General features: G+C 48.7%; 1 protein-coding gene across 1 annotated transcript in view; it reads left to right on the top strand.

The window, feature by feature from the left end:
• Window positions 1-11,919, top strand: part of LOC137366193 (probable G-protein coupled receptor 139) — a 28,026-nt gene extending 16,107 nt beyond the window's left edge. Inside the window, exons 2-3 of the mRNA XM_068028183.1 lie at window positions 855-1,003; window positions 11,018-11,919. Of these exons, the coding sequence (XP_067884284.1) occupies window positions 855-1,003; window positions 11,018-11,919 (1,051 nt within the window). The remainder of the gene's footprint in view (window positions 1-854; window positions 1,004-11,017) is intronic.
• Window positions 11,920-12,310: the final 391 nt, after the last annotated feature.

Raw genomic sequence — 12,310 nt, 5'->3', positions numbered from 1 at the left:
CAGACCCCAAGCACTGAGGCAGACAGATGTACAAACCCAAAAACACACAGATCAGACCCCAAGCACTGAGGCAGACAGATGTACAAACACACACAGACACACACACACACCGATCAGACTCCAAGCACTGCGGCAGACAGATATACGAACACAAAAACACACCGATCAGACCCCAGGAACTAAGGCAGATGGATATACAAACACACACACACACACACACACACACACACACACACACACACCGATCAGAACCCAGGCACTGAGGCAGACAGATATACAAACGCACACACACACACCGGTCAGACCCCAGGCACTGAGGCAGAAAGATATACAAACACACACACACACACAGACACACACACACACCGATCAGACTCCAAGCACTGAGGCAGACAGATGTACAAACACACACACACATACACACCGATCAGACCCCAGGCACTGAGGCAGACAGTTATACAAACGCACACACACACCGGTCAGACCCCAGGCACTGAGGCAGGCAGATATACAAACACACACACCACAGCGCAGGCCCTGATATATATATATATATGCAAACAAACACAGACACACACACACCTGCAGAGACACAGCACAACCCAGGCACTCGACCGCAACCCCCCCCCCCCCACCTTTACCTCTCCTCTTCCCTCTCACCTCCGAGTACCTTGGTTAATGATTTGTCACTCGGAAAACAACAAAAGTGCGACAAAGATCTTTGATGTATCATTTGTCAGATCCCCACCCCCCCCCCCCCTCACCCCCCGCACTGCATCAGTTTACCAGTTGACTTCAGTGGAAATCTGTTAATGATGAGTTGCGGTGTCGGTCGCATACTTGTGGTTACTCAGTTGGACTGGACGGAACTTTGATTTGGTTCCCGAGTCTGGCTTTGCTGCAATATCGGCCGGAAAGCAGTCTGGCCAGTTCCTACTGTCCCTCGGTGTACCGGAGATACAAGCCCGCAAAGACCCCGCCCCCTCCAGTCAGAAGCTGACAAGTGATGAACCAGAGAATTTATTAACCGAGGTCAGGACGAGACTTGTCCCATAGAGGGAAACCAGTGCCCTTATGTTTTCCTTTTGGTTAATGATGACCCCCCACTTCCTGGTTTACCAATTCCCCTCTTCGGACTTGGTCTTTCAACGGTACAAAGCACACCTTTGGTTAACCATTTCACCCTTTCCTCCACCCCCTTTTCAGTTAAGGATTGCCCCTCCGCTCACTGGTTAACCATTTATCCCCACAGTGGCAAATAACCAGTAAAGTCGGGAAGCCTCACGCCCGGCCCCCGCCCGCCCACCCAGCAACCTCCTTCCACAATGCACCACACCTCACATAGACACCTGAGGGAAGGGGGCTCTCCTTCCCCCGCTCACTCCCACAGAATGTGCCCTCAGACCCCCGCACCCACACACCATTCAAGGAACCACCCACAAACCAACCTTCCAAAACATGCAGGGAAACGTGCAACAGGCCCTGTGACAAATCCACACATGGACACACACACGCATGTACACACACACACGCACACACACACACACACACACACACACAAGGCACAAAGCACAACCAAGGCCCTGACACACACAGACACACACGCAAACACACATACACACACACAAGTACAGATACAAGGACACACAAGCACATCCACACAGACATACACACGCAGCACAACCTGGCCCTGAGACACAGACACAAAAACACACACGCACATACACACGCGCGCGCACAGAGCACACAGCACAACCCAGGTCCTGAGATACACACACACAGATTATCACACACGCAGACACACTCGACACAGATGCACCAACACACACAGATATACGCACACACACACAGACACAGGTCACACCCAGGAACCTTAGCCAGACACATGCACACTCGGACACACACAGACAGACACACTTGGAAACACACAGATCACAACCGAGGCACTGATCTCGCCACACACTTGCACATAGTTCACAACACAGGCACTGAGCTAGACAACAGATGACAACACAAGCACTGAGCTAGACACACACATACACAGATCACGACACAGGCACTGAGCTAGACACACACATATGAACACAGATCACACCACATGCACTGAACCAGTCAAATTCAATAACACACTGTGTGTGCAGGAGGGTTTTCTGACGCAGAAGATGGACAGGCCAACCAGGGGTGATGCCACATTGCATTTGGGACCGGGTAAGGAACCCGGCCAGGTGTTAGATGTAGATGTAGGTAAGCACTTTGGTGATAGTGATCACAATTCGGTTAGGTTTACCTCAGCGATGGGCAGGGACAGGTATATACCGCAGGGCAAGAATTATAGCTATGGGAAAGGAAATTATGATGCAATTAGGCAAGATTTAGGATGCGTAGGATGGGGAAGGAAACTGCAGGGGATGGGCACAATCGAAATGTGGAGCTTATTCACGGAGCAGCTAATGCGTGTCCTTGATAAGTATGTACCTGTCAGGCAGGGAGGAAGTTGTCGAGCGAGGGAGCCGTGGTTTACTAAAGAAGTTGAAGCGCTTGTCAAGAGGAAGAAGAAGGCTTATGTTAGGATGAGATGTGAAGGCTCAGTTGGGGCACTTGAGAGTTACAAGCTAGCCAGGAAGGATCTAAAGGGAGAGCTAAGAAGAGCGAGGAGAGGACACGAGAAGTCATTGGTGGATAGGATCAAAGAAAACCCTAAGGCTCTCTATAGGTATATCAGGAATAAAAGAATGACTGGAGTTAGATTAGGGTCAATCAAGGATAGAAGTGGGAAGTTGTGTGTGGAATCAGAGGAGATAGGGGAAGCGTTAAATGAATATTTTTCGTCAGTATTTACAGTAGAGAAAGAAAATGTCGTCGAGGAGAATACTGAGATACAGGCTACTAGGCTAGATGGGATTGAGGTTCACAAGGAGGAGGTGTTAGCAATTTTGGAAAGTGTGAAAATAGATAAGTCCCCCGGGCCAGATGGGATTTATCCTTGGATCCTCTGGGAAGCCAGGGAGGAGATTGCAGAGCCTTTGTCCTTGATCTTTATGTCGTCATTGTCGACAGGAATAGTGCCGGAAGACTGGAGGATAGCAAATGTTGTTCCCTTGTTCAAGAAGGGGAGTAGAGACAGCCCTGGTAATTATAGACCTGTGAGGCTAACTTCGGCTGTGGGTAAAATGTTGGAAAAGGTTATAAGAGATAGGATTTATAATCATCTTGAAAAGAATAAGTTCATTTGCGATAATCAGCACGGTTTCGTGAAGGGTAGATCGTGCCTCACAAACCTTATTGAGTTTTTCGAGAAGGTGACCAAACAGGTGGATGAGGGTGAAGCAGTGGATGTGGTGTATATGAATTTCAGTAAGGTGTTTGATAAGGTTCCACACGGTAGGCTATTGCAGAAAATACGGAAGTATGGGGTTGAAGGTGATTTAAAGCTTTGGATCAGAAATTGGCTAGCTGAAAGAAGACAGAGGGTGGTGGTTGATGGCAAATGTTCATCCTGGAGTTTAGTTACTAGTGGTGCACCGCAAGGATCTATTTCGGGGCCACTGCTGTTTGTCATTTTCAAAAATGACCTGGATGAGGGTGTAGAAGGGTGTGTTAGTAAATTTGCGGATGACACGAAGGTCGGTGGAGTTGTGGATAGTGCCGAAGGGTGTTGTAGGGTACAGAGGGACATAGATAGGCTACAGAGCTGGGCTGAGAGATGGCAAATGGAGCTTAATGCGGAAATGTGTGAGGTGATTCACTTTGGAAGGAGTAACAAGAATGCAGAGTACTGGGCTAATGGGAAGATTCTTGGTAGTGTAGATGAGCAGAGAGATCTTGGTGTCCAGGTACATAAATCCCTGAAAGTTGCTACCCAGGTTAATAGGGCTGTTAAGAAGGCATATGGTGTGTTAGCTTTTATTCGTAGAGGGATCGAGTTTCGGAGCCACGAGGTCATGATGCAGCTGTACAAAACTCTGGTGAGGCCACACCTTGAGTATTGCGTGCACTTCTGGTCACCGCATTATCGGAAGGATGTGGAAGCTTTGGAAAGGGTGCAGAGGAGATTTACTAGGATTGTCTGGTACGGAGGGAAGGTCTTACGAGGAAAGGCTGAGGGACTTGCGGTTGGTTTCGTTGGAGAGAAGGAGGAGGAGAGATGACTTAATAGAGACATGTAAGATAATCAGAGGGTTAGATAGGGTGGATAATGAGTGTCTTTTTCCTCGGATGGTGATGGCAAACACCAGGGGACATAGCTTTAAGTTGAGGGGTGATAGATATAGGACAGATGTCAGAGGTAGTTTCTTTACTCAGAGAGTAGTAGGGGCATGGAACGACTTGCCTGCAACAGTCGTGGACTCGCCAACTTTAAGGGCATTTAAGTGGTCATTGGATCGACATGTGGATGAAAAAGGAATAGTGTAGGTCAGATGGTTTCACAGGTCGGCGCAACAACGAGGGCCGAAGGGCCTGTGCTGCGCTGTAATGCTCTAATTCTAATTTTTATTCCAATTCACACTCACACATATGATCACTGATCGCACCACAGGCACTGAACCAGTCAAATTCACACACACACACACACACACACACACACACACACACACACACAGAGTCACATGCACGCACACACACTGCAGTACAGGCTTTCAGGCACTCACTCGCATACTCATACTCACATTCACACACACTCACACACACGCACTCGACAATCCAGGCACGCACACACACACACACACGCGCACACACACACACACGCGCACACACACACACACACACACACACACACACACACACACACACACACACACAAAGACACACAGACACACATACACACAATACAATCCAGGCCTGCAGGCATATACTCACACGCACACACACACACAGCACAACCCAGGCCCTGATACAAATCCACACACAGACACACACAAAAGCATGCACAAGCACGCTCACAGATAAATGAAGATACAAAGCACAACTCAGGCCTGAGATACACACACACAAACACATACGCACATGCACATAGGCACTCACAAACGACAAACTCGGCATCCAGGCGCTTGCAACCACACACACATGGATCACATGCCGGGCAGTGAGACAGACACACAAACAAACACACACACACACACGAAGACACAAATACTCAAAGTGTAACCCAGACCTTGAGACACACATAAAAACATGCGCACACACCGCAGCCCAGGCACTGAGATACAAAGACATGCACCTCACAGCACAATGACCGAGACATACAAACAGACACACTCACGCAGACACACACCACAACCCATGCTCTGAGGCAAGCCCACACACAGACACACACACACACGTGTGTGCACGCATGTGCACGCATGCACACACACACACACAAAAAAATACACAAATACATATACACAAAGAAACAAAGCACAACCCAGCCCTGAGATACACAAACACAAATGCACTGACACACAGATGCACACATACACACGACCATAATGCAGAACATACACCACACCCCAGGCACAGAGCCAGACACACACGCACACAGACTCATGAATGCACACGCACACACACAGAGACCAGGATGAGTGCCATATATGCACATACACACTCACACACACACACACACACGCCATCGCCCAGGCCCTGAGATGTATATTAACACAAACATCACAACTCAGCTACCCAGACATACAGACACACATTACAACCCAGGCTGTTGGGGTAGAATGACTAAATGAATCACTCAGCACCCAGATCCAATTCAACCATCAAAGAGTTTATTGTTTAACACCGGTGGGGAACAGGCATGTGGACAGTCCAGGTACAACAGAATAAATCCCACAATTTAAATAAGCTTATGCAGCCCTTATCGGCTGGATATTGTCCTATTGATTAGGGGTCTTATAATCACATGGATGTGTGATCAGGACATGTTTTATCCTGTATTCTGAGGGTCTTATCAGCTTGTGACTATGTGATCAAGTCCTGTCGTACCCCAATCTCTTGAGGTGAAGACATAACAGATGTCGAACAGACACACAGCACAACCCAGGCCCTGATACAAACCCACACTCAGACACAGGCATGTGCAAGCACACACACACGCAAACACACAGATAAAGGAAGATACAAAGCACAACTCAGGCCTGAGATACACACACAAACACACACACACACACATAAATAAACTCACATGCACATTCGCACAGACACACGTGCAGACTACAAACTGGGCACCCAGGCATACACACACACTCACTCGCTCACACATACACACACACACACACACAGTCCAAACAGATGCCAGGCACTGAGCAAGAAAGACAAACACACACACACACTCAAACACAAACACACATACACACACACACAATCACTCTCTCTCACACACACACAAGCTGTCTCTCACACGCACATACACTCCCACTCTTTCTCTCACATTCACATCCACTCTCTCTCTCACACACACACACACTCTGTCTAACATACAACTATTCTCTCTCTCTCTCTCACACACACACACACACACACACTCACACACACAGACACACACAGTCACACACAGTCTCTAACACACACACATAAATTCTTTCACACGCACACACTCTCTCAGATACACACACATGCGTGCACTCTCTCCCTCACATACACACACATGCTCTCTCACTCACACACTCTCACACACATGCACTTTCACTTTCTCACATATATACATACACACATGCTCGCTCTCGCTCACACACACATGCACTCGCGCTCTCTTTCTCACACGCACACACACACAAACACTCTCTCTCTCTCACGCACACACTCCCTGTCTCACATACAGCCACATACACACGCTCGATCTCACACACACACTCTCTCACATACACACACACACAAACAAACTCTCGCTCTGTCTCTCTCTCTCTCACACACACACGCTCTCTCTCAAACACACACACAAACTCTCTCTCACACACACACTCACTCTCTCTCACAAACACACTCTCTCTCACACACACACTCTCTCACACACACACCGCACTCCCTCTCTCACAGGCACACACCCACAGACTCTCCCTCACATACACACACTCTCACAGACATGCACATACATGCTCCCTCTCTCACACACATAGACTCTCTCTCTCTCACGCACACACACAAAAACTCTCGCACAAACACTCACTCTCAGACGCACTCACACACAGTCTCTCAGAAACACATACGCTTTCCCACACACAAACACACGCACGCACGCACACGCTCTCTCTCTCACACGCATACACACGCTCTCTCTCTCACACACACTGTATTTCATACACACGCACGACACTCTTTCACACACACACAACACACACGCTCTCTCTCACACACACACACTCTCACACACATGCACTTTCACTTTCTCACATATATACATACACACATGATCTCTCTCGCTCACACACACATGCACTCGCGCTCTCTTTCTCACACGCACACACACACAGACACACACACACAAACACTCTCTCTCTCACGTACACACTCCCTGTCTCACATACACGGACATACACACGCTCTCTCTCACACACACACTCTCTCACATGCACACACATACACAAACAAAGACTCTCTCTCTCACACACACACACGCTCTCTCTCAAAGACACACACACACACACTCTGTCTATCCCACAGACACACACACACACGCACACACATGCGATCTCTCTAACACACACACTCTCTCACACACACACACTCTCTCTCACACACACACTCTCTCTCACACACACACCGCACTCCCTCTCTCGCAGGCACACACCCACACTCTCTCCCTCACATACACACACTCTCACAGACATGCACATACATGCTCCCTCTCTCACACACATAGATGCTCTCTCTCTCTCACGCACACACACAAACTCTCTCGCACAAACACTCACTCTCAGATGCACTCACACACAGTCTCTCAGAAACACATACGCTTTCCCACACACAAACACACGCATGCACACACGCACGACACTCTTTCACACACACACAACACACACGCTCTCTCACACACACTATCTCTCTTATACGCATACACAATTTCTCTCACTCTCACACACACACGCTCTCTCTCAAACACACGCACAAACATATTCTTTCTCACGCACACACACACGTACACATGCTGTCTCTCTCTCACACTATCTCTCTCTCTCACACACACAGTCTCTCTCAAACTCACACACAGAGACTCTCTCTCACACACACACGTACAGATGCTCTCCCCTGCACACGTACTCTCGCTTTCTCTCACATTCACGCTCTCTCTCAAACATACACACACTCTCTCTCACACACACACGTACACATGCTCTCTCTCTCACACACACTATCTCTCACACACATATACTCTCTCCAACACACACACACACTCTGTCCCAGACACACACGCACACTGTCTCTCTCTATCTCTAACACACACATGCTCTCTCTCACTTTGACACACACACACGCTCTCTCACATACACATACACACACTATCTCTCACACACACACTCTGTCTCTATCTCACACACACACACTCTCTCTCTCACACGCACATACACACACAACCCGCTCACTCTCTCTCCCACACACGCAACCCACACGCACGATCTTTTTCCCTCTCTCACACACACGCTCTCTCTCGCACACACACGCACACACGATCTCTCTCCCTCTCTGACACACACACACACTCTCAGCAACACACACACACACTCTGTCTCAAACACACACATGCTCTCTCTCAAACAGACACACATACACATACACTCTCACACACACACACATACACACACATACTCTCTCTCACACACATACTCTCTCAGACATACACACAAGCTCTCTCTCTCTCTCTCTCTCTCTCACACACACACACAGATGCTCTCTCTCAAACAGACACTCACACACATGCTCTCTTTCACACATGCTCTCTCTCTCTCTCTTCTCTCTCACACACACATTCTGTCACACAGATACACACACATGCTCTCTCTCTCACGCACACACATGCACATATACACACACAACTCTCTCTCTCAGCCACTCTCTCTCCTCTCTCTCACTCACGCAAATTCTCTCTCTCTCTCTCAGTCACACACACACTCACTCACACACACACACACATACACACACACACACAAACACTGTCACAGACATAAACGCACGCTCTCTATCTCTCTCTCACACACAAACACTCCACACGCACGATCTCTCTCCCTCTCACACACATACAGGCTCTCTCCCTGTCAGCCAAACACACACACACACACACACACACGCTCTCTATCACACACATGCACACGCTCTCTCTCAAACAGACACACATACACACTCACACACGCTCTCTATCACACACATGCACACACACTCACACACACATACACATGCTCTCTATCTGACACGCGCACACACACACATGCTATTTCACATGCACACACACACATGCTATTTCACACACACATACACACACACACACACACACACACAGTCTCAGACACTCACATACGCTCACAAATACACTCACGCACTCTCACAGACACACACACATTCACACACACACGGTAACTCTCAGACGCACTCACACACACTCTCAGACACACACTCTCTTTCGCGCTCACACACACTCTCTCAGACACACACGTGCACTCTCTAACACACACACACACACTCTCCCTCACACAGACACACACTCATACACACTCTCACACACACGCATACATTCTCTCTCAAGCAGTCGGACATACACACACTATCTCACACACACACGCACGCACTCACACACATACGGACACATGCTCTCTCTCTCTCACACAGACACACGCACTCACACTCTCACAGACATACACACATGCTCTCTGTCTCACACAAACACACACTCGCTCTATCACAGGCATACACACATGCTCTCTATCACACAAACACACACGCACGCACACACGCGCTCTCAGACACATAGGCACACAAATAGACACATACACTCTCTCAGAGACGCAATCACACACACACATTCTATCACACGCACACACACACCCACTCTCTGACGCACTCACACACATTCTCTCTCAGACATGCACACGCTCACCCTCACACACACAGTCTCTCACATACACTCTCACACGTACTCTCTCTCTCAAACACACACACATACACTCTTTCTCTGACACATCCAAAGACACATGCAGTCTCTCTCAGACACACACACAAACACTCACACACACACTCTCTCTCACACACACACACTCAGACACGCACGCTGTGTCTCTCAGGCACGCACACACAATCTCTCTCTCACACACACACTCACACACACATACACACACACACGTGCTCTCGCAGACACACACGTGCATGTTCTCTATCACACACGCACACGCATATACGCACACTCTCTCTCTCACACACACGGTCTCTCACACACACACACCTGCTGTCTGTCAGACACACACATGCTCTCTCTCTCTCACACACAGGCACACGTACTCTATCTCTCTGACTCACGCACACACAGGTCAGACCCTAGAACTGAGCCAGGCATATAAATGCACACCCACACCACAGGCATTAATGCAGAGTCTCTCAGTCAGTTCAACATTTAACTCTCCATACAAGACCACAGTGCTGCAGATGCTGGAAATCTGAAATAAGAACAGGAAATGCTGGAAATACTCAGCAGGTCTGGCAGGATTTTTTGAGAGAGAAACAGAGTTTAATGTTTCAGATTGGTGACCCTTCATCAGAACTGGGAGTGATGAGAGATCAAAAAGTCTTTAAACCAGCCGGGGAAAGGAGGGAGAAGGAGGATTATGATCAACAATTCAGTTTAACAATTTCAATATCATCCTTTTATTATTTAATCTCTCCTGTCTTCCACAGTATCAGAGACCTTCCCATTTGTTCATTCAGGTCCAATCGTTTTAATACATCACTGGATTCAGGAACACATTTATAAATCTCAATAAGTCCTCAATTAAACTGGTACCTTTGCTCCAGTCTGATGTATAATTTCTCTGTTTATTTCCCTTCCTCACAGTTAACGTGCTGACGATTGGGATCCTGTCTCGGGGAAAGTGCGGTCTCTCCAAATGTGTCACTCGCTACCTGGTGGCCATGTCAGCGGCGGATCTACTTGTCATTATCCTCGACCTGATATTGAGACACATTCCTATTGTTTATCTGGAACAGTTTCTGTTCCTGGAGTCCATCCCCGTGTGTAATATCCACGCCGTCCTGCTTTATGCAGCCACAGACTGTTCTGTCTGGTTCACCGTCGCTTTCACCTTTGATCGTTTTGTGGCCATTTGTTGCCAGAAGCTGAAAAGTAAACATTGCAGTGAGAAAACGTCGGCTGTGGTTGTGGGAACAGTGACTGTGCTGAGCTGTTTAAAGAACATCTTCTGGTATTTTATGTTAACAGGTCGGTATTCGCTGCAGAACGACCCCTGGTTTTGTGATATAACAATGGATGTTGTGGAATCCTTTGTCTGGGTAACAATTGAGTTCCTCCACAACATTCTAACCCCGGCGATCCCATTTGTGCTGATTCTGCTGCTCAACGCTCTCACCGTCAGACACATTTTAGTGAGCAGCAGAGGACGCAGGAGACTCCGGGCTCACAGCAGTGGGGAGAGTCGCAGAGACTCCGAGATGGAGAGTCGAAGGAAATCCATCATTTTACTGTTAGTAATCTCGGGGAATTTCATCCTGTTGTGGGCACTCTTAATGGTGTATTCTCTATGGAGCCGGATGTGGTATTTGGGGTATCAGTCTGTTTATATCCCTGATCTTCTGCTGAATTTGAGCTTCATGCTGGAGCTCCTGAGTTGCTGCACCAACACTGCGATTTATGCCGTGACCCAGAGTCAGTTCAGAGATCAGTTGAAGAAGGTGCTGAAATATCCCTTCACTACAATTGCTAAATTCATTCAATGTTGAGAGGGGGGGCGGCTCCAGTCACCATGGAGACAGAGTTGGGGAGGGGCCTGTCACCATGGGGACCGAGCGGGGGCCGGGCCTGTAAACATGGAGACATAGCGGGGGCAGGGTCTCTCACCATGGAGACAGGGCGGGGGCGGGGCCGGTCACCACAGAATACAGAGAGAGGGCGGGGGCTGTCACCATGGAAAACAGAGCGGGGGTGGGGCCGGTCATCATGGTGACAGAGCAGGGGCGGGGCTTGTCATCTTGGAGACAGAGCTCTAGCGGAGCCTGTCACCATTAATAACATAGCTGGGGCGGGGGCGGGGTCTCTCACCATGGAGACAGGCCGGGGGCGGGGCCTGTCACCATAGAAAACAGAGTGGGGGCATGGCGTGTCACCATGGAA

This window comes from Heterodontus francisci, unplaced genomic scaffold, assembly GCF_036365525.1.
Source record: "Heterodontus francisci isolate sHetFra1 unplaced genomic scaffold, sHetFra1.hap1 HAP1_SCAFFOLD_319, whole genome shotgun sequence".
Taxonomy (NCBI): domain Eukaryota; kingdom Metazoa; phylum Chordata; class Chondrichthyes; order Heterodontiformes; family Heterodontidae; genus Heterodontus; species Heterodontus francisci.
This window is presented reverse-complemented; position numbering and strand designations above follow the sequence as displayed.